The 21,786-nt window shown below is 35.9% G+C and overlaps 2 protein-coding genes across 2 annotated transcripts; one reads left to right on the top strand and one right to left on the bottom strand.

Moving 5' to 3' along the window:
- The first annotated feature begins 537 nt into the window (after positions 1-537).
- Positions 538-6,271, top strand: LOC127617060 (ras-related protein Rab-9B-like). The gene is made up of 2 exons (XM_052088934.1): positions 538-574; positions 1,713-6,271. The coding sequence occupies exon 2, from the start codon at positions 1,747-1,749 to the stop codon at positions 2,353-2,355; it is 609 nt and encodes a 202-aa protein (XP_051944894.1). The 5' UTR covers positions 538-574; positions 1,713-1,746; the 3' UTR covers positions 2,356-6,271.
- A 2,808-nt stretch (positions 6,272-9,079) lies between these two features.
- On the bottom strand, positions 9,080-21,044 carry LOC127617044 (myelin proteolipid protein-like). The gene is made up of 7 exons (XM_052088915.1): positions 20,964-21,044; positions 18,025-18,211; positions 17,366-17,522; positions 16,043-16,211; positions 15,535-15,608; positions 14,086-14,151; positions 9,080-13,351 (listed from the first exon to the last, which is right to left on the bottom strand). Exons 1-7 carry the CDS (start codon positions 20,965-20,967, stop codon positions 13,271-13,273), a joined length of 738 nt encoding a protein of 245 aa, XP_051944875.1. The 5' UTR covers positions 20,968-21,044; the 3' UTR covers positions 9,080-13,270.
- Between the last annotated feature and the right edge of the window lie 742 nt (positions 21,045-21,786).

Here is a 21,786-nt window from a genome sequence, read left to right as displayed (position 1 = left end):
TGTATAGAATAAAATTGAAAATGTTCATGTTAATTATTGACATTGTTGTACAATAGAATGTTGTTTTCAGGAGGTTGGTATTCCTTAAATGTTTATTTTTTTTTATTTAAGTGATCGAACAAAATTATCTTTATTAAAAACATGTCAATCTACAGCAATATAATCACGAGGCACACAGCAACATATATTATTTGACATCTTTGTTTTGACACATTTGATACAAAATCATGCATGAAAATCAAAAATCATATCCAAAAATTCCAAATATTTATGTGTTAACAAAAATATTATTCAACAATTTCTGGATCAGTAATAAATAAATACAAATAGTCAAAAACACAATTATCAAGACAAAGCAACACATCAATAACTAACAAATTCTGCTCAAGGAAGAAAAATAATAATAATAATAATAATAATAATAATAATATAAATATATATATATGTATACCGGATATATTCCTGTGCCACCGGATGCCCTGTCGTCATCTCTCCTTCGGGCATTGAAGCGCGCACAAGGACGCACGCGCGTGAAATCTCAGCAGTAGCAGAACTGCGCGCGGCACAGTATGAGGTAATTCACAGACAATTTTTGCACGATTGATTTCATTTCAGACCAAAGTTATTTTAAAGCATTTAGCAGTATCTCATGTCAACGTTGTCTAGTTGCAACCATGTATACCAGTGCTGTAGATTATTTAATAAAACCTACGCTAGTCTTGGAGCTAACGCAGATTTGGAATATTTCAATTAATTATGATGCCAAATGTATATTTAAAATGACAGTAATATGTATTCCTCCTAGTATGAGCTATGTTTAAGCATTGACTATTGAATAATAAAGATAGACGTTAGCTTGAGCACTAGTACGCAAAAAAAAAACCATAGTTGTCATGCACGTGTGCGCATGCGCAGAGCGCAATCATCTGTTTCCTGTTCGCTGTAATATTGATTAAACATTACAGTAAAACTATTCTGATGCATGATGTATTTACTGTTTCTTATCGTATGCTACGCTGTAAAGCTATGCACCTTTAAAAATGAGCAATTTTTAATATTAACATGGCTTATAAAAGCTACTCGTGAGAATCTGTTCAGTATTTTACTATAGTTCTAGTACAATATTCCAGTCTGTACAGTAAAATAGTTACTGTAGTTGTTTGTCATATTGTCATCAAATAGAGATATATTTTGTAAGCTCACTACACTATTCGACGGAAGTCCCATATTATATTATATTATGATTTCACATATATGGTATAGTTTTACAGTAGCTATAATTATTTTACCATTTTAATTTATATATAATGTAATTTACATAAGGGTTTTGTTAAATTATCATTGGGTTTTGGGAGAAGTAGAGTAACAGACAAGCACATTTGCTTACATGGTCAAATTAATGAGGAAATCAGATGACAATTCTGTGTTTAACCAGTCCATGTGCTCTCTGAGAGGGTGTTGTCCTGGCCAAAGTCTACAGGTCAGACACTAGAGCAGCTGACCCAAACCAGATAAACCACTATCTGCTTCACACTGTTTTTTTGAAAGGTTTAGACTCAAGTATTTCTGCATAGATCATCAATTATATCACACATTACCTGCAGTTGTTTTATGTGTTTATCTAACTTGACAAATCATTCTTGTATTCTTTATTCTGTGTGCACTTCTCATTCAAATAGAGTGCATACTTGTATCTGTGTGTGTTTTGTCAGGTTACACTGAGGACTAGTGATATCGGAGGCCGTTATGAGTGGGAAGAGCCTCTTACTAAAGGTCATTCTCTTGGGAGACGGCGGCGTGGGGAAAAGCTCCCTCATGAACCGCTACGTGACCGACCGCTTCGACTTGCAGTCATTCCACACCATCGGCGTGGAATTCCTCAACCGCGACCTCGAAATTGACGGTCGACTTGTCACCCTCCAGATCTGGGACACTGCAGGCCAGGAACGCTTCAAGAGCCTGCGTACACCCTTCTACCGTGGCGCAGACTGCTGCCTGCTCACGTTTGCCGTGGATGACCTGCAGAGCTTCCAAAACCTAGGCTGCTGGAAGAAGGAGTTCATGTATTACTCAGACATACGAGACCCGGAGCGTTTTCCCTTCGTGGTGCTCGGAAACAAGGTGGACAAGGAAGATCGCGAAGTTGGCGAGGACGAAGCCAGGGCTTGGTGTGAGGAAAACGGCTGCTGCCCGTACTTTGAGACCAGCGCAAAGGACGACACCAATGTGGGGGCCGCTTTTGAGGCGGCAGTTCAGGAAGTTCTAGCCGGGGAGGACCCAATTGATCACACCCTGCTGAGTAGCACCATTGATCTCCATGGAAACCGCAAAGTGGCTCGATCTTCTTGCTGTTGAGGTGCCTCCAAATTGGTCCTGGCCTTGTGGCGTCATAGCTAAGTACTTGCGCTCTCTTGCTGGTATGCTTGAGGGCTTTCTGTGTGGTACAGGCACAATTGTAATCAGATGTGTCTCTTTGACAAACTGGCTACATGTGTAACAGAATAATGGTCTTATGTAACAGTAAAGATATTTTATAAATATTTATCTCTCCACAGTCTGGCACAAACAGCATATTCCATGCTGATTTCCCTGCCAAAGTCTGCTTGTGTAGTGGTGCTTTTATAATATTATTTAATGATGGCTTCATGTCCTGGAGATCTCCACCGGCTCTGATCTCCAAGAGCGCACACAGCGCTGATCTAGCCTCTCTCGCAGCATTTTACTTTTTTAAATAATTTGATGTTATCGTGGTACACCTTTTTGTCTGATATTCCAATATACTGTACATAACCCAAGATTGGCATATTACAGAGCCCCTTACAGGACAGGAAGGATATTTATGTTCTGAAATTGTTTTGCGTTACTTTGCAGTTATTTTGGGTTCCCTTGCAATAGTTTTATCAATCCTTTGCAAAAATGTACTATAGTTTACTACATTAACCATTTTGTACCATTTATATTTCTAGTAAAACCATAGAAAACAAAAACTATGGTAATTAACGTCGTAATCATTCTGCCAAAAAACATGGTTACTATGGTATGGTATGTGTACCACTGATTAACCTTGGTGTTACTATAGTAAAACTGTAGTACAAATTCTTTATTTATTTTGGCAGAATGATTATAATTTCAATTTGTATTATTACTATGGTTTTACAGCAAATATCTTGGTTAAAATGTGGTTACTGAAGTAAAACCATGGTAAATTTGGTAAGGTATTAAATACCTTTATAAGGTTGAAAGCTATTGGGAGGAAACCCAAACTATTAAAAGGGAACGTTAAACTATTTCACAAAATAAATTCCTTCCCTGTCCTCTAAGGGGCTTCAAAGAGCAAACTCAAAATTATTTCAAGATTTAAGCATTTTAAAGGTGCACTCAGTCATTTTTTTACTAATTTTAAAAGGTTTACTTCTAAAGAAATTAATAGTATTTTTTATACAATTGTACAAAATCATGACCACTCATGTGAGATGAAGAGTTATAGTCATATCAGTAACCTTATTAAAGCTCTGTTATTCTACATGGGGCAAGGGTGCCCTCATGGTGGCTGCCATGTTAGCGTCACATGACCAGCTGACTACTACTGGCTTTATCTCAGTAACTGCCCTGTTATTGGACACCTTCATTCATGGATTAAATAAATCCTGGTTTACTGTGCATAGTCAATTTCTACAATGGTATTGGTAACTAAAAACTACTGTGTTGGAATGACGCAGCATTCAGGCCACTAGGTGTCAGTGTAAGACATACTTCGACAGTTCAAAAAATGAGAGTGCACCTTTAAATTTTTTTAACAAAAGTCCATCAAGTTGAATTGAGTAATCTTTAATAAAACAAATTAAAAAAAAATATTTATATTTTGTTTTATGAATAATTTTTTAAAAATATTAAACAATTTAATTTGATGGAATTCTATGAAATTGAAATGCATAAATCGTAAAAATAAGCTAAAATATTTTTGAGTGCAAATTGTTAGTCAGTGCTATATTATACAATTGTTGTTTGAAAGGTTATTTCTTCTATTGTGGTACTGAAATAATTTGAAAGATGCATTAAAAAAAAGTATTCTTTGGACGAATCTCACGAAACCTGTCAAGCAAATATCCAGGTCAAATATCACTCCAAAATCACAAGAAATAAAAAATGATTATTTTGCATAAAGAAAAATAATTCATTTTAGGATCTTTTAGGACACATGACAAATAAACACAATTCCTTCCAAATTTGCATTTCTGTAACTTGAAACAAAATAGTATTTTATTGTTTAAACTGTGAAGTATTTATACATCATTGTAGTATTCTTTGTACTGAATTTAAATTATTATGATTTTATTTTATTTATTTTTTCCGTTAAAATAACACACAATTAAAAAAATTATTTATGGTCCTAAAAATAGGCTTCATTCTCTTCATGCAAAATATAATTTCTTATTTTCTCCTTTTAATTTTTTTGGGGTGAAATATAAACTGGTCATCTCTTCATGAGATTCACCCTGTTACGGTACACCTTTTTGTCTGTTATTTTAAAATACATCCAACTACATTAGCATATTGCTAACAAATAATTTGATGTACATCAGTAGAGCATTATTTTTACAGAAAAAGGAACATTTTCCTGTTGTGGTATCGAAAAATAATTGTTTGTTATTTTAAAGTTATTCTTATTTTGTGACACAAGAAAGGAGAGTTTGTTAGATCTCATTGATGTAGTTTTTGTTTCAGATATATTTGTTTCAGTTTTCGGGTATGTTATGTCTTTATTTCAGCAGTTTTACATGCATCAAAATGCTTGTTGAATTTTGGTGGCCGTGCTCTGTGTCAAATGATGTGAGTGTGTGTGTGTGTGTGTGTGTGTGTGTGTTTGTGTTTGTGATTGTGAGTGGGCTAGTTACATTCTCTAGCACATCTTTCTCACTGAATGCTCTCAAAAACATGACTTGCACAAATGCACAGTTCCTCTCCTGAAAGCATGCAAGACCATTTAAATGTTCATTACTGAGTTTGGAAATGTCTATATTTAATGTTGGAGCCTTTTGGAAGTCTTCAAAATACATAATGAGATTTGTGTCTGCCAACAACTTGTCTGTTTGAGCATTCTAGCCTAAAATGTATGCTAATTTACATTCATTCTTCTTTTTATATTTGGCCCATTGTATGATACCAAAGCACATGGTACTACTGAGGACCTTGAACTGACCTTTAACCTTTCTTAGAGTAAAAGGTATTAGTGAATAGCTTTTTCTTGAGTGCCTAAGTCAAGGTTGTGTTTAAAGGTACTCGACTTACTTGTCACTTATTGTTCTTAAAGGAATAGTTCACTCAAAAATGACAACACTGTCATCATTTACTCACCCTCCTCAATAATGTTCCAAACCAACATATCTTTCTTCTGTGGAACGAGCTGTCTAAGCTGCTCTTTTCCATGCAATGAAATGGACACCTTTGAGCAAAAGTTTGGCAAATCTTAATATGTGTTCTGCAGAAGCAAGAAAGCCATACACATCTAGGATGAACTGAGTCATGAGTAAATGATGAGAGAATTAACATTTTAGGGTGAACAGTATGTCATTGCTCAGCTGTTTTGAACTGCTTTTTGGCTCTCAGCGAAGAACGAAGAAGCACTTCGTTGTGAGTGTGCTACATTATAGCACTTACTAGCGCTGCCTGCATTTAAATGTAACGTGTATCTGATGTTTCATTCAAGTTGGATTTCTTACTACCTGCCTTCTTAAAATTATTTGTTTTCATGCTGTATGTACACATGTAAAACATAGCTTGGTTGTTACTTTGTGTTTGTTGATTGATATGCTTGCATACTGTACTTGCTGCATACACGTAAGGTGTCACATGTTTATTGGTACACTGTGAAATGGCTACAGATGAAACACTGTGTGTCTTGTTCTCAAATTGTAGAACCATACAGGTAAATATTCATTCCTAATATTGGAAAATCAAGTGAATTAAATTAAGAGAAATGTTACATGATCAGATTTTTGTTACATTGTTGAAAAGATTCTCTTTATCAAATCAGACATTCATGCAGCAGTTATGATGTGTGACAGTGTTACAGAAGTCTTTTGAGAAGTCTGATTAGCAACAAGTTGATACATTTAAAAAAACATTTATACATCATGATATTGTTTCTTGTAATTACTTTAATTCAAGCTAATTTTTATTTAAAAAGCACATTGCTAATAATCATAATTGCAAAAATGCTCAAAAGATACAATAATGAGAATTTGAGTGCGATGTCATGAAAATGTTACAATGGTCTTTATTTATTTATTTATTTATATATATATATATATATATATATATATATATATATATATATATATATATATATATATATTAGTACTGTGCAATAGTTTTAGGTACTTGTGAAAAATGTTGCATAATGAGGCTGTCTTCAAAAATAATGCCATAAACGGTTTTCATTTACCACTTAATGCCACACAAAGTCCAGTACACATAAAAAAATCTAAATCAATATTTGGTGTGATAATATTTGTCTTCAAAACGGCACCAATTCTCCTAGGTACACCTGGACACAGGTGTTCTTGGTTGTTGGCAGATAGGATGTTCCAAGCTTCTTGGAGAATTTGCCACAGTTCTTCTCTCTATTTAGGGGAGGTCTTTATTGCTTCATGTAATCCCAGACTGACTCGATGTCGAGATACGGGCTCTGTGTGGGCCATAACATCTGGTGTAGGGCTCCGTGTTCTTCTATTTGCAAAGGGAATGTTGAAATCTAAAATTGACATTTCCTACTCGTACACTAAAAGCAGAATATATCAAATTACTGTTTGAAGACAAATGTTTGTGAAAACTATAAAGCGCCTAAGACTTTTGCACAGTACATATATATATATATATATATATATATATATATATATATATATATATATATAGATTTATTTCTCTATTTATTTTGGGGTGAAAGATAACTCACACGTTCTTGACAGTGTTTGTGAGATTCATCCATTTGAGCTGGTGTTGTAGCATTCCTGTCACAGTGTTTCTAATGTTACTTGCACATGATTATTGCTTTCCATCCATTATACCATATTTTTTATGTTATGTTTGTCAGTGTAACTAGTCCCGACCACAGTAATAATGCTGGGGATTAATTTTTAAGGGCATTGCTGCAATGAATGTACTGACTATGTTCTTGTTTTAACCTTTTGATTTGTACAAGGTTTGTCACGCCAGTGTTACATGCTGTATGCGGCACATTTCTTTTTAAATACTGTATTAACTGACATGAAAATGACCATGTACATTCACAAATTGTTTTCTTTGGTGTGTTGTGAAAGCAGAGGTTGTGTTATGATCTGAAAACGGCTGGGCAGCTCCACAAACGTATACTCTACTGTCTCATGTCATCTCCAATGCAATAAGGAGGTCAAGACTGCTTTTGGTTACAATTTAATTTAGTTTGCATTAATCAGATATGATGAATTAAAAAAACTGCAACCATATAACGTGTGGTTTATGCTTGGAAAACTTTTGTTTTGACTAGTCTTTCTGATCGGTTTAAGCTTAAACCGTTTATGACATTACCCTGATGAAGGAAAGATGTTCAAGGTGTAATCGGTGTGAGATCGTGCATGTAAACATGGTCAATCTTAGGTTCTGGACAGCTCTGCAGACTGCCTCAAATGGTCTAATATGCTACATGTAAACATGGTCAATCTTAGGTTCTGGACAGCTCTGCAGACAGCCTCAAATGGTCTCATATGCTACATGTAAACAAAAACATCTAATAGTGGCCACAAAAATAAGAGTCCTAAATAAAAAAAAATTATTTAAATGCAGCCATGGCCTAAAGATTCAGGAAAAAAGAGACAGAATGTTTATTGGTGTCTTTAAATTAAAGAATCGTTACAGCCTTAAAAGTCATGTCTGAATGGCCATTTATTTATATACATTTTACTTTAAAGGAATTTTCCGGGTTCAGTACAAGTTAAGCTCAATCGTCAGCATTTTTAGCATAATGTTGATTACCACAAAAAATTGCTTGCCTCTCTTTTTCTTTAAAAAAGCTCAAATCTGGGTTACAGCGAGGCACTTACAATGGAAGTCAATGGACTCCCAGTCTCTAAACGCACCGTTTCAAAAGTATAACCACAACATGCAATCAATATGCACATAAAATCACTTCCAAGCCTTTTCTGTATAAAAGTTAAATTCAATTTGACCTTTTTTTTTTGCCATGAAATCACACAAAAACTTTACATTTCAAATAATACACAACTTTCAACAAAAGAATCAGTGCAAGCGCTTTTATAAATTTCTAAGCATCACATTTATGCTTTTAAACCCTCCAAAAATTGGCCACATTCACTTCCATTGTAAGTGCCTCACTGTGACCTGTAAAAAGAAAATCATGGAAGTTGAATTTGTATTTATTTTTTCCTGTGGTAATCAACATCATGCCACAAATGCTGTGGATTGAGCTTAACTTGTATTTAACCCAAAATATTCATTTAACTCGTACATGTCATTTTTCGTTAAACAAAAATCCCCCTTTAACAGAATGACAATCTTTGTAACAGAAACATGGTGTTTCGTCTATAATGCCACATCAGTGTTTTCATTTGACTGTTTATGTTTAGGGGCAATAAAATAATCGGAATAATTAGGCCACATCCACACTAATCCGTTTCTATTTGAAAACTTCAGTTTACTTTCCCAACATCACGGTTTAAGGAAAAAGTCATTCTAGTGTGGAGAGGCATAAACATAGCAAAATAAATGCGTTTTCAAATGAGACGTAGAAGAAACCCTGGGTGTCAAGTCACACATCAGCCGTGTGAAGCGCATAGGGAGAACACAGACTTCCTCTGTCCTCATTTAACACTCGCCCAGAGAGTGTGTGCCGTCTCATCTCGTCCTTCTCCCTGCGGTGTTGTTCTTTTAAAACAAGCTGCAATGCTGTGAGGTGCAGTAGACAGTGAATCTACAAATAACAAAGCAAGCTGCAGTACATCCAGTGTGGTGCTATAAAAAGATAGATATTAAAGTCTCTATACAACATCAAAATCAAACTGAACCATTGGTGAAAGTAATTGACTTTTTATTTACCCCTGATCCCCCCACCTGTCAGTTTTTACAGTACCAATTACACCAACAAACACTGCAGCCAAACTTAAAATAAGACCCAAGCACTGACTGTACATACGATAGCTGAGACATAGTGTTAGTGCTATTTAGGAAATTTGATTAAACAAAATAAAACTTGATTAGTAGAAAATGTTGCGAAAAACAAAGCGTTATACAATAACTACAATACTCTCCTGATAATTAGAGTTATAAAACAACAGAGTCTGGTTTTTAAAGGTAAAGTTCACCCAAAAATTTAAATTCTGTAATTTACTCACCCTTAAGTCATTCCTAACCTATATGATTTTCTTTAATGTAAAACAAAAGGGATGTTTTGAAAAATGTTTTTTAGGCTCTTTTCCATGCAATTAAATAAATGGGGAGAAATGCGGTCAACCTCAAAAAAGTACAAATAGCACCTGTGAGGCTGCACGGCCGGCACTGAATCAGCTGATCAGTGGGAGAGCGAGATAAAGGGGAGCCGGAGACGCCAGTTAGAGAGAGAGAGACTCACACGACTGTATTGCATGTGTGTCTGTGTTTGTTTGTTTTAAGTATTACATTAAAACTTTGTTTACTTTTCAGCTGGTTCCCGCCTCCTCCTTGTCCATCCTTGAACTGTTACAGCACCATACAAGTAGCTTAAATGTAGTCCTAAATCAACTTGTGCGGTATATTCCAAGTCTTCTGAAGACATATGAAAGCTTTATGTGAGGAACAGGCTGAACTTGAAGTCTTTATAATTTACAAAAAAAATCTTCCCCTACGCCAGAGCTCTCAAATCCCATTTGCATTTGCATACGTTCAAATGGTGACAGAATTTTAATTTTTGCGTGACCTATTTCTTCAACTCTATGCTAAACACTTGCTTTCACCAAACACTAGGGGGCGAACAAATATCCATTGTATGGGGCTCCAAGTCTGTCATTATCAAAATCACAACAGCATGCCTTACTGAACACACCTGCTCAACCCTTGAAAATGGTACGAAGGATTTATTTCTACAGCAAACAAGTAACAAAATTAGGCTGTTGTCTGTTAATAGTATTTTACTTTTTGCCTTCTACGTCTACTGGGGTGTCTTTTAGTCTCTTGTTTGAGTGCTGAGAAAATATTCCAGCCACAAAAACTGATATTAGCAACAACATTGATGCAAAACATGCACAAATATTATTAACCACATCTGTACACCAGTCACAGAAGGGCTTTTATATAAGCAGCTGAGAAGTCTTAGAACCCTCTCTGTCGGTAGGCGATATCTTCTGATGTGTAAACTGACCCCTAGCATGTGTTTGTGGTGGGGCTTTCCTCGAATTGGCTCCTGAACAAAGCCGGCTGCTCCATTGTTTATTCCCTTTTTAGACCTTATAAGAGGCTGTGGGAAAAGAAGTGCTGAGGTCACAACTTAAAACACACATTGCTGTGTCTGACTCCATGGCAACCAGATGTGAGGGATGATCACCATGGAAACCAGTCATCGCCAATGTTAGAGTTTTCTTTTTTGTGCATCTCACTTAAATCTTAGTAGAGGCCTATGATAATCGCAAAGCCACCAAATACTTTTTTCTTTTTTTTTAACTTTTCTTTTTAAATGACATATTTTGTTCTATCCAGTGATTTAGGTTCTGAATAGCTCTGAAATGAACACATTTGATAGTAGGCACATACAAAGGTAAAAATCTAAATCACAATTTAAAAAAGTAATAATGCAGCAATGGCTTGAAAAGGGGAGAGAGCGAGAACTCCAACATTTATCGTCCCCTATAATAAAAGATTCATTGCTGCTTTCAAGTCATGTCGGAATTACTGTTTGTTTAAGAGGATTGCACATAAATGCCACCCAGTGTTGTAAATGGTTTGTACAGTTTGTCAAGACAAACATTAATGTTGGCTTGACAAAGCCAAAATAGTTTGAAAAAGTTAGAATTTTAAAGGTTATACAGGTCTAACAGTCCGAGACAAAGACAGAAAGTCAGACAGACAGTACAATAAATAAATGGTTGCTAAGGTGTTCTGGGTGGTTGCTAGGCATTGCTAGGCTGTTCTAGCTGATTGCTAGTGGATTCTGGCCAGGTGTTTGGCATTGCTATAATGTTCTAGCTAGTTGTTAGAATGTAGCTAGATAGATAAATAGATAGATAGATAAATAGCTACGTGAATAGATTGCTAGCAAGAAGTTGCATCCCAAACCGTATACTTCTGCACTATTTTACGTCATTTTGAAAAGAAGTGCGAGTCGTATGTTTACACCGAAAATGCAACAAAAAGAAGTGTGCTACGAGTATCTGGATGATGCACTTTTTCAACCATCAAAACAGTGTGTGAAATGTTGGACACTTCGTGCGCACGCAGCTTGACATACATAGTTGATGGGGATCTGGCAAAACAATAGTTAATAACGGAGAATATGACAACTAGCGAAACTTCTGTGAAGACAGCACCTTACAAAGGTGAGTTACCATCATACCATATGGTGTGAATATGTATATTGAGATATAAGTGTTGAACTAATGAGGGTGGATAGCATGATAAAACTAGCGGTAACACAATGCTTGGATTTGAAACGTCACTTCCATCAGCTGTTAAATGACGTCCTCCATTTAGGACGATACTGCACTTAATTAACAAATGAATACACTACATGGCTGAGTGCATAGTATATTTTAAAAGTGCATAGTGTGTTGTTTGGGACACAGCTAGATTGTTAGCTAGCTAGCTAGATAGACACACAGAAGCTGTCCCAAATGACTATGCACTTACTGTATAAACCATGCAATCAGCCATGCTGTGTATGAATTTAAAAAATGTATTATCGTTTCAAATGGAACACTAAATTTCACAGAAGCATTTGCAGTTTAACAGTTGATGAAGTTAAGTTTTAAAGACTAGCATGTTGTTAGCATATTAGCCATCCTCAGTTCAACTTGTGTCTCAAACAATGTATATGTCCACACAGCGTGGTGTGATGGAAAAACATTTACATACATTAGTTGCTGTCTTCACTGCAGTTTTGCTAGTTACTATATTCATTATTATTTACAATTGTTTTGTCAGACCAGCAACGTAGCCAGGTTACTCTACCCCTTCTGCTAGGCATGGTAAACTGCTACTGCTGAGTGCACGAAGTGTAGAACATTCCACATTCCATTTTGATGGTTGATACCAAATGATGTAGGCTAGTGCAGAAGTGTGTGGTTTGGGATGCACCTAGAGTCTTGGGCCATTTGAACATTCAATCAGTGGGAGTTTTTAGGATTATTTGGTTGTCCATTAATGGAAAACCGTACGTTCGATAAACAAGACATAACAATCCACGTCAGAACAGTCTGAAGGTCTGTTATGTGTTTGGTGGATGTAGAAAGCTCTTGGATGAGTTACAATTTATAATTTCAGTCTTGGTTTAGGGATTTTGGAAAAACCCTAAATCAAGTGTGCAGAATAATAGTATGTTGGCTTATTCAAACCAACATAATTACATATGGGAATCTCAGGATTTCTTCAGAGTTTTGAATGCTGACTGTACATTTAGTTTGAATGCATTGTGTTATGTTGATGAAAAATAGTGATAAAGCTTGCCAGAATACTACCTATTATTACCCAATATTACCAACAATATTACTGGTTTAACAAGCTAACATTACTGCATTTCCCATTATTTTCTGTAACAGCATGAGAACGATAAACATTCTCATGCTATGACAGAACATTTGCACAGATCAATTATTAAGTACACACAATACATGCATCTTTTTGCGCTTCATTTTTCTTTCTTTTTTCCCGCATTAGAGCTGGAAAACTGTTTGTTGGCAAGTAAAAAAAGACTGAAATAAATATGAATTTTTTTCTTGATTAAAATAACTTAAACACACTTTAATTCAATCATGACTACCAAATGTGAAACTTTATATGAAGCCATATAAACCCTTCCCAGGGTTGACTGGAAGGCAGCATATTTCTCTAAAAATGGGTATGATGCCGCAGGAGTAAAACAAATAGGCAAAAACAATTGTTATTTTGGAGCTTTGAAACAAAAGAAATCTAAAAGAGAGTCAAGAAAATGCGTTGTGTGGAAAAGGTGTAGATAAGGAACTCTAAAGTGCTCCAATATGGTGCTGTTATAGGCAGTAGAGGACGTGTGGTGGACACCAGGACAGAGCAGATGCTAACAACGTGGACTGATGCCTTTCCTCCCCAGATACCGTAGAACAGCAAAGTTATAGGTGGTGGACACTGTGTATGTGAGCTGAAGAAAGAGAGTGAAAGAGAGATATGACCCAGTGATAAAAAAAACAAACATATAACTAGAAGAAAAAAAATGAGGGAGGTGATTGCCCACGCCAAACTTTGCCACCGCTATACAAAGGGTTTGCTAAGTCTATGATATTCTGCCATAACTCGGGTCCATCCATTAATGTACGTCTATGGGAAATTTTTTAACCTGTTTTATCAAGCACAAGGTTTAATCCCAAGTCCGATTGCTTAGAAAAGTAAAAGCACACCTCTTCTCAAAAAGCTACATTAGAAGTATAATTTACGTTGTGTTATGTGCCAAAGTTTAATACTTGGAGTTTAAGGTGTGTTCAAATCCCTAGCCAAAAGTGTAAGCAATAGTAATGCATGACTTAATAGTAAAGCAAACACCACAAATAGACCTGAAAAGGAGCTAAAAATGTTTTCTGTCACAATGTATTAGTGCTTATTTTAATAAAAATCATCATGCCCTTTGAGAAAGTATCACAGTATTGGTCTGGGCACCAGTTCTCAAAATCTGACTGGTCATGACATTCTCACAGTGCTTAAAACTCCCTCCAAAGCAAGAAAATTAACTGTAAACAGGCTTCACAATTACTCCTAACCATGACTGAAACAATACATTACAGCAAACCCCTTAATAAATGCAGGATCAGAATTCTTTGACACCTACACTAATGGCGTCATGTGAACAAACTGTGATTGTGTTCTGTTCCGGTCACTCACCAGAGCCAAGACTGTCATCCCCGCTCCAGCGAAGGCAGCAATGTAGAGATCATAGGTCAGGAAAAACTGAAAAACAAGTGACGAATGCAATGAAGTCAAACTGTGATATCCTCGTTGTTGATTTCCAGCAGCATGAGCAACAGTGACCGCCATGTCCAGCGAATTGACAAAGTTGAGAAAAGCTTAACTTTGATAAAAATGGGAGGGAAAATGTTGAAGCTCATGTGGTCCATTTACTGTAAGCAAGTGTCAGCAAGACAGAAGAGAATTTCGTTACTTTGATTTGACTGTTCTATATTATGTACTAGGTGGTTTAATAAAAGTATAAAAAACTATATAATAAAGCAATGATGCATTGTTAACCATGCCAGAATTAGTTGGCATTCAAAGTGTGTTTGATTCATGTATTAATTGTTTAACTTTGTTCATCACGATAAGATGCATTATTCACTGTGTTGATTTAGATTTTTAAAAACTATGGCCAGTTGCACTGTCCACTAATAATGTTACAGCAATCAGCATCCAACAGTACATCGATATGGGACCCGATCTGTGAAAACCTTCTTAAAAGGAATATTCTGGGTTCAATTAACCTGAATTGACAGCATTAGTGCCATAATTACAAATAAATGTATGAAAAAAATAATCGAGGTTACAGTGAGGCATTTACAATGGAAGTGAATGGGGTCCATTTTTGGAGGGTTAAAAAGACAGAATTGTGAAGCTTAAAATTTTATAAATGCCCTAACATGAATTCTTTGGTTTACATTTTTGGATTCGTTTTTGGAAAGTTGTTTAAATCCTTGGTTTTATGGCCGTTTTAGTATTTTAGTGTTTACAGTGTTATATCATCATGGCAACGAAGTTGTAAAATTGGATACAACTTTACACAGATAAGGTTAGTAAGAGATTTTATCACACTATAACGTCTAAGTCGTGTGCTTATACCTTCGAAACAGTGATTATTTTATTTACAGATTGGCCACACTGACTTCCATTGGAAGTACCTCACTGTAACCCAGATTTTTGCATATTTAAGAAAAGGAGGTACGAGTCGAAATACATTTACGCCACAAATGCTGTCGATTGAGATTAACTTTAAACTCTGAATATTCCTATAAAAAAAAAATAATAAAAGATAGTTCTTAGGATAAATTATAGGAAGTATCTAGCTATTAACAATGAAGGTTTCATGAAAAAAATAAAATAATTCAGGAATACAGAATTTTCCCAACTTTTCTCTTAAGAAAGTAAGAAAAAAACTATTGTAGTAATGAATAATTTTATCCTTACGAATGTTTTGATAATTGGCCCTGGCAACTTCCAGCGATATTGCTGCCAATGTGAATGGAGGCTTAATTCTGTGCGCGCTGTGTGAACGTTTAAACTTAATTTGGCTAGCCTTTTTTCCTGAGGAATTACACTGAATCACCCAGAGGCATGTCTTACCTCTCTTGTTTTGCATACATTAGAGAGGGCCATTCCACAAGCCTTCCCTGGCACTGCATTCCATGGAAGTAAACCTTAAAGAGACAGTGACATAAAAACAACATGTTTAAGACCAAGACACAGTGATGTTTTACTGTGATGTGTCTGTAATAACACTACGTAGTTTAACAGGTATGAAAATTCCTTGTTTAGTTATTATTACCCTCATGTTGTGCCAAACCTATATAACATGTTTTCCAAAGGGTTTTTAGAACAACATTAGGATGAGTATTTGATGACAGCATTTTCATTTGATGGGTTAACTATCCCTTTAACATTCTAAGAGTGATTTCTGGAGAACATCTGAACACCAAGAATCTTATTGATCTGTAATACACTCATCTCATATTGTTCTAACAAAAGCCAGGAGCATCAAAATTACTTAAATCATTTTTACTATCAGCTAAATCAAACTCCCAAGTTGTCGCGAGACAGAATAGATGTGATAAATGCATCATGAGGTCATTACCATACTGTCTGGCATCGATGCACAGCTGGTTGATGCTAGAGGCCGTCTCAGACAGGAAGTTAATGGTCTGACAGGTGTTTGCCATGTTGTAGAAAAAGTAGACCGGAAGTGAAGACAGGGAGAACACCAATAACCAGACCACAACCAGGAAGTATGTAATCACAATGAACTGTGGGAGAAATATGTATATATGTCAGCTTGATGCATTCTGTTTAAAGGCTAAATAAGTGGAAAATGAACATTAGGTCATCATTTATTTACCCGTATATTGTTCCAAACCTGCATAACTCTTTGGTATAACATAACGGTGTCAAGCTACAAATGATCAATGACCATAAATAATGACAGAATCTTCCATTTTTGGATGAGCTATTCCTTTAAAAGAATAGAAGCCTTTATTTTGGTCACACATTATACAATTGTTTTTTGCATATATACAGTGAAATTCTTTTTTTCACATATCCAGGCTTAGCTGGGGTCAGAGTGCAGGGTCAGCCATGATACGGTGCCCCTGGAGCAGATACGGTCAAGGACCTTGTTCAAGGGCCCAACAGTGGCATCTTGGCAGTGCTGGGGCTTGAACCCCCGACCTTCTTGCCAGAGCCTTAACCACTGACCCACCACAGCCCCCTTTAAAGGGATAGTTCACCCAAAAATTAACATTCTCTCATCATTTACCCACCCTCATGCCATCCCAAATGTGTATGACTTTCTTCTGCAGAAATCAAATTACGATTTTTTTTAAGAAGAATATCGAAGCACTATTGGTCCTCACAATGCAAATGTGTGGTGGACAGAACTTTGAAGGTCCAAAAAGCACATTAAGTCAGCATAAAAGTAATCCATATGACTCCAGTGGTTAAATCCATGTATTCTGAAGCGATCTTCTGAAGCGATTATTTTACTGTAAATCTGCACTTTCACTTTCACATTCAGCCACTTACTGGTCGGGGCATACATATTGATTTGTTTCTCACTCACACCTACAATAGTAGTTTCTGAAGACATAGATTTAACCACTGGAGTGGTGAATTCCTTTTATGCTGCCTTTATGTCCTTTTTGGAACTTCTGAGTTCTGGTCATCATTCACTTGCATTGTATGGACCTACAGATTGGCGATATTCTTCCAAATATCTTCATTTGTGTTCAGCAGAAGAAAGAAAGTCATACACATCTGCGATTGCATGAGGGTGAGAAAATGATAATGCAATTTTCCTTTTTGGGTGAACTATCCCTTTAAGTATTTAATGTGTCCTTTACCAAAACTAAATGAACCCTACATCAACTAGAAATCACACATACTCGTTACATATATCACTCACCGTTGTGCTGAGACAGCGGCCACAAACGGTACTACGGAATTCTCCAAACGTTTGCCGCACTACACTGGTGGTGTAAAAACCTTCAGCCAACAGGACTATACAGTACAGAACAAAGAAGGAGGCCAGTCCATAGATGATGTACTGGAAATACTCAATACTACAGGAAAGAGAGAAACAATTAGAAAAACTGTTTGCACAAGAGTTTTGAATCAATGCATTTTTCCAACCAGTCGATTAAAACCTAATTGGCTACTTCCTCTGATCCATTCTAGTTTAGGGCTGCAATTAACAATTAAGGCACTCAGACAATTAAGTCTGTGCCTTGAGTTAGGAGGTCCAATGATATATATAAAAAAATAAATAATAATAATTTAAAGATTTATGCATTTCAGTTGAATTGCACACAAAATGCTCTTTTGGAACATTCTCAAATCATGCTGTATAACATGGATCATCAGGTTTTGCACAAACTTGAGTCCATGTCAGCTGGAGTGCATGCTGTCATTAAAGCAAAATGACAGCATTGAGTTTCAGTTAAACTTTTCTCTCAAATTGTTATGCTGATAAATACAATGCTGTAATAAATCTAAAGCATTTTCACTAGTGCTTTCAGACTTTTGGACCCCACAGTTGCTCAGTGAACTGCTAATGGCACACACAGGTACGCTAGGGTGATGTAGTCCTGATGGTCTCGGGTGAAGTAGGTTTCGATGAGTCTCTCGCTCTCTGTAAGGGCCTGATGTCCACAGCCGCAGAACAGAGCGATGCCAGAGAAACAAAGTAGAGTGGCCACCAGAGAGACGTATGGCACCCCTCCCAGACAGCGCATACAGCATTCATAACAACCTGCAATTCATCACACAGGCATACGGGGACTCATCAGTTATGATAGATTTACCATATCAGACATTTCATATAAAAGTTGGATTAAATTGGTACCAGCCAGATGATATGGGCTCCCCAGTGCGGTCAGGTGGCTACCTGTAATAAGTAGTGTTTGCATTGCTCAAATTTATGGTTGGGGATATGTACAGACCCCAACCCTGGGAATTAAACTGAGCTGTGTAACTTTTCCAGAACTGAGCTAGTATTTTCTAAATGATCAGATTTGCATTGTTTGCCTTGTTTTGACTTGGACCAGTACATGATCATCTAGCAACCACCCAGATCAACCTAGCTATGACCTAGCAACCATCCAGAACACCCTAGCAACCACAGAGCAACCCTAGTAAAAACTCAGAAGGGTTCCCAGACTTTTTGACAATGAATGACTATATATAATATAGTATTTTAATAGTTTGTGATTACTGGAAAAGGATTTCCAAAGATAATTGAAATTCAAACGATATGGCTAAACAACTAGCTTTACACAAGAACAATATTTAGTCAATTAAATAATTTAGAGCAGAAAATAAGTAGAAACATTTATATTAATTCTAAAAATGCAACCAGACCTTTAAGACACAATAATAATTCCTTGATATTTCCTGGATTTCCATGACCAGGTAGCCCGAAACTAAAGAACCGCATGGCAACGCCCTGGCAACCACCCTAGCATCATAATGGCAAGTTTTGCACAGGCAATATATCAAAATACCACTCATTTTTTCCATCAGAAAATGTAAATCTGTAGTTCATTTAATTTTAGCTTCCTTGTTTGTGCCACTGTTTAGATGCTAACACCCTAACTCTTTTTTCCCCCCTCCTCAGTATACATTTACAAAATGCTCATTCTCATCTAAAACAATATAACAACCTCATACTGTAATGGACCCTTATTCCAAATCCATTCACACATGCCAAAACTAAAGTGCATTCCAGATCATGCAAAGAACAGCGCACAAAGACGCAGCTGCAGCTTTAAATCGGGAGTCTGGGAGGATTGGTGTAAGCGGCCATTCTTCCTCCCTCCGTACCATGTGCTGGTGTGGGGGCGGGTGACGGAGCTGGTCTGTACCACGGTATAAAAAGTGTGAGAAAATAAGGAGGACCAAGAGCGAGAGTGTCTCTTTTTGTGGTTGCACTGACAATAGCCTTTGTCCTGAAGCAACACAAGGGCCTGCGATGACAAGCGCACAATGAGCCAGTGCCAACTCAGCCCCCTACAGACTGACTGAAAATGAGTCTAGGGGAGTGAATAAAGAGGGGGGGAGGATTTGGGTTGGAGTTGGGAGTAATGGTACACACAAGCATCAACAGGATGCTTATAACTGTACTTGGAATCAAACAGTTTGGTTCAAACATTTTTTGTAGTACAGTACTATTAAATGGGTCACTGACAAATAAGGTGATCAAATTTTGTAGTCTTTAAGAAAAATCAGTTCAAAATATCACAGATATGCAATCTTTGTGTCAATGATGGTGTCACCATTTTTTTTAAATAGCATATTCTAAAAAAACATAATTAAATGACTTTAAAATGTCATGTGGTGTAACTATCTAACTATCTAGTAAAAGGTATTAAAATTATATCGTTGCACCTTGAATACACACAGCATTAGTTAAAAAAGTAAAAAACAAAAGAAAACATATTTTGAATCCATTAAAAGCATTCATTCATTTAAGGTAGAAAAATATGTTTCAGTCAAGACTATCATGACGTTTTCAAAGGGTTACACCATATGACCTGCCTATAAATGTGCCTTTTTATAAAAATGACCAAATATGTTTTTTTTCTTGGGTAGTCCACATCTGGTTGACAAAAGTTTTTCAAATATTAAAAATATTTTAAAATAAAATAGTTTTACTGCATATTTTGTTTAAGACATTTTTATCAAATATGATTTGCACTACTTGCGCCAACATTTATTTTATTTTATTTTTTAAATGTCTGCTTTTAATGAGAATCAATGACATTTTATCTATTTATTTATTTTCTGTCTCTGGAGGGTTTCACCACATAACATTTGTCACTTAAAGCCTCTGAAAAAAAATATCAAATAAAATGACTATTGAGCTGAGAATTAAAAACAATTACTTGTATAACTTGTATTGAAGTTGTTTTGTGTGAATTGATTATTTACGTGTATTTTTGAATCACGTCATTGAAGATAATTTGTTTGTTATTAAACATATTACAATGTATGGGTCAGAGGTACCCTATGCCAAATAGTGAAAGATTTTTAATAATTATAATAAGAAACACCTGCACATCAAAACATCAGAATTAAATAACCCTGAATGAACCTTTGTGACATCACACTAAAAGGTTTACGTCAATATGTGTAAATCTAAATCGAGTCTCAAAACTTGGTTAAACCTAAAATGTTTAAGTCTAACATCTAAATGAACTAATAAGAGTAATAAGAAACTGCTCTTGACAGTCAAATATATATAAATATCAACTCATATATATAGAAATACAGCACAAAAACACTTCTTACGCAAAACATTTTACAAAAAGTAGTTTGTTTGGTTTTAAATGATAAAACAATAGAAATTTTACTCAAAATGTCAATGCAAAAGTCAAGTTAGTTCTGAGAAAAACTCTAACATCAAAAGTATCTTGTTGTCTCTACATAAGCTTTATTCAGCTTTGCACTAGTTTCTAAATCTAGTCAATCATATCTTGATGAAAGAGTAAAAATGGTGTACTTACCCATGTCTGTTGGCAGCAGTGCAGTGCTATACTGTGGGGTTGGTTGGTGTTGCTCCTTTAGTATAATCTCACAGACCGCTCCTCTCAGTCTCCCACACAATGAACACAACTGAAGACAGCCTCAAACACCAACCTTAAGAAACAAAGTGTCTTTTCAATGGCCTGCATGAACTGCCCAGGGTTGAAGGTAAATAATGACAGGGGTCATGCTGCAAAAAATGCTCTAAAATCCTTAAAAACATTTATTTTGATTTGTGTTGTATCAGCATGTACCTTTAATATATGCTAAGAAGAGTTGAAGAGTTACATGTGGGTGGCATTTAGCTCATTTCTGAGAGTAGATTGTGAATTTAGATCATTCTATGATCAAGTCTAGATGTGATATAGTGTTGAAAACTGCTGTCTGATCACTTTGAGGGCTGTCGAATCAAAGAGATTGACTATTAAAGGTGTGCTCAGTCATTTTGTAGTCTTGGACATACACTGACACCTAGGGGCAGGGATGTAGCATCATTCAAACAGTTTTCAGTTGATTATGCCAATGTAGAAATTCACTATTCACAGTCAGTCATGATTAATTAATTTCCAAGAATGAAAGGGTCTAATAACTGAGTGTACTGAGTTTAAGCAAGTAGTATTTGGCTGGTCATGTGATCCTAAAACATGGCAGCCCCCATGAGGGGGACCTTCTCCATAACAGCTTTAATTTAGATAGGTAACTGATATAAATGAAGTCTTCATATTATTTTAGTGGTCATGATTTTATATATAGATTTTAAAATTACTATTCATTACTTTAGAAAAATGAATGAGTGTGCCTTTA

The sequence above is a fragment of the Xyrauchen texanus genome, chromosome 23 (assembly GCF_025860055.1).
Source record: "Xyrauchen texanus isolate HMW12.3.18 chromosome 23, RBS_HiC_50CHRs, whole genome shotgun sequence".
NCBI classification, from domain to species: domain Eukaryota; kingdom Metazoa; phylum Chordata; class Actinopteri; order Cypriniformes; family Catostomidae; genus Xyrauchen; species Xyrauchen texanus.
Note: the sequence above shows the minus strand (reverse complement) of the source record. Positions and strands in the feature narration are given on the sequence as shown.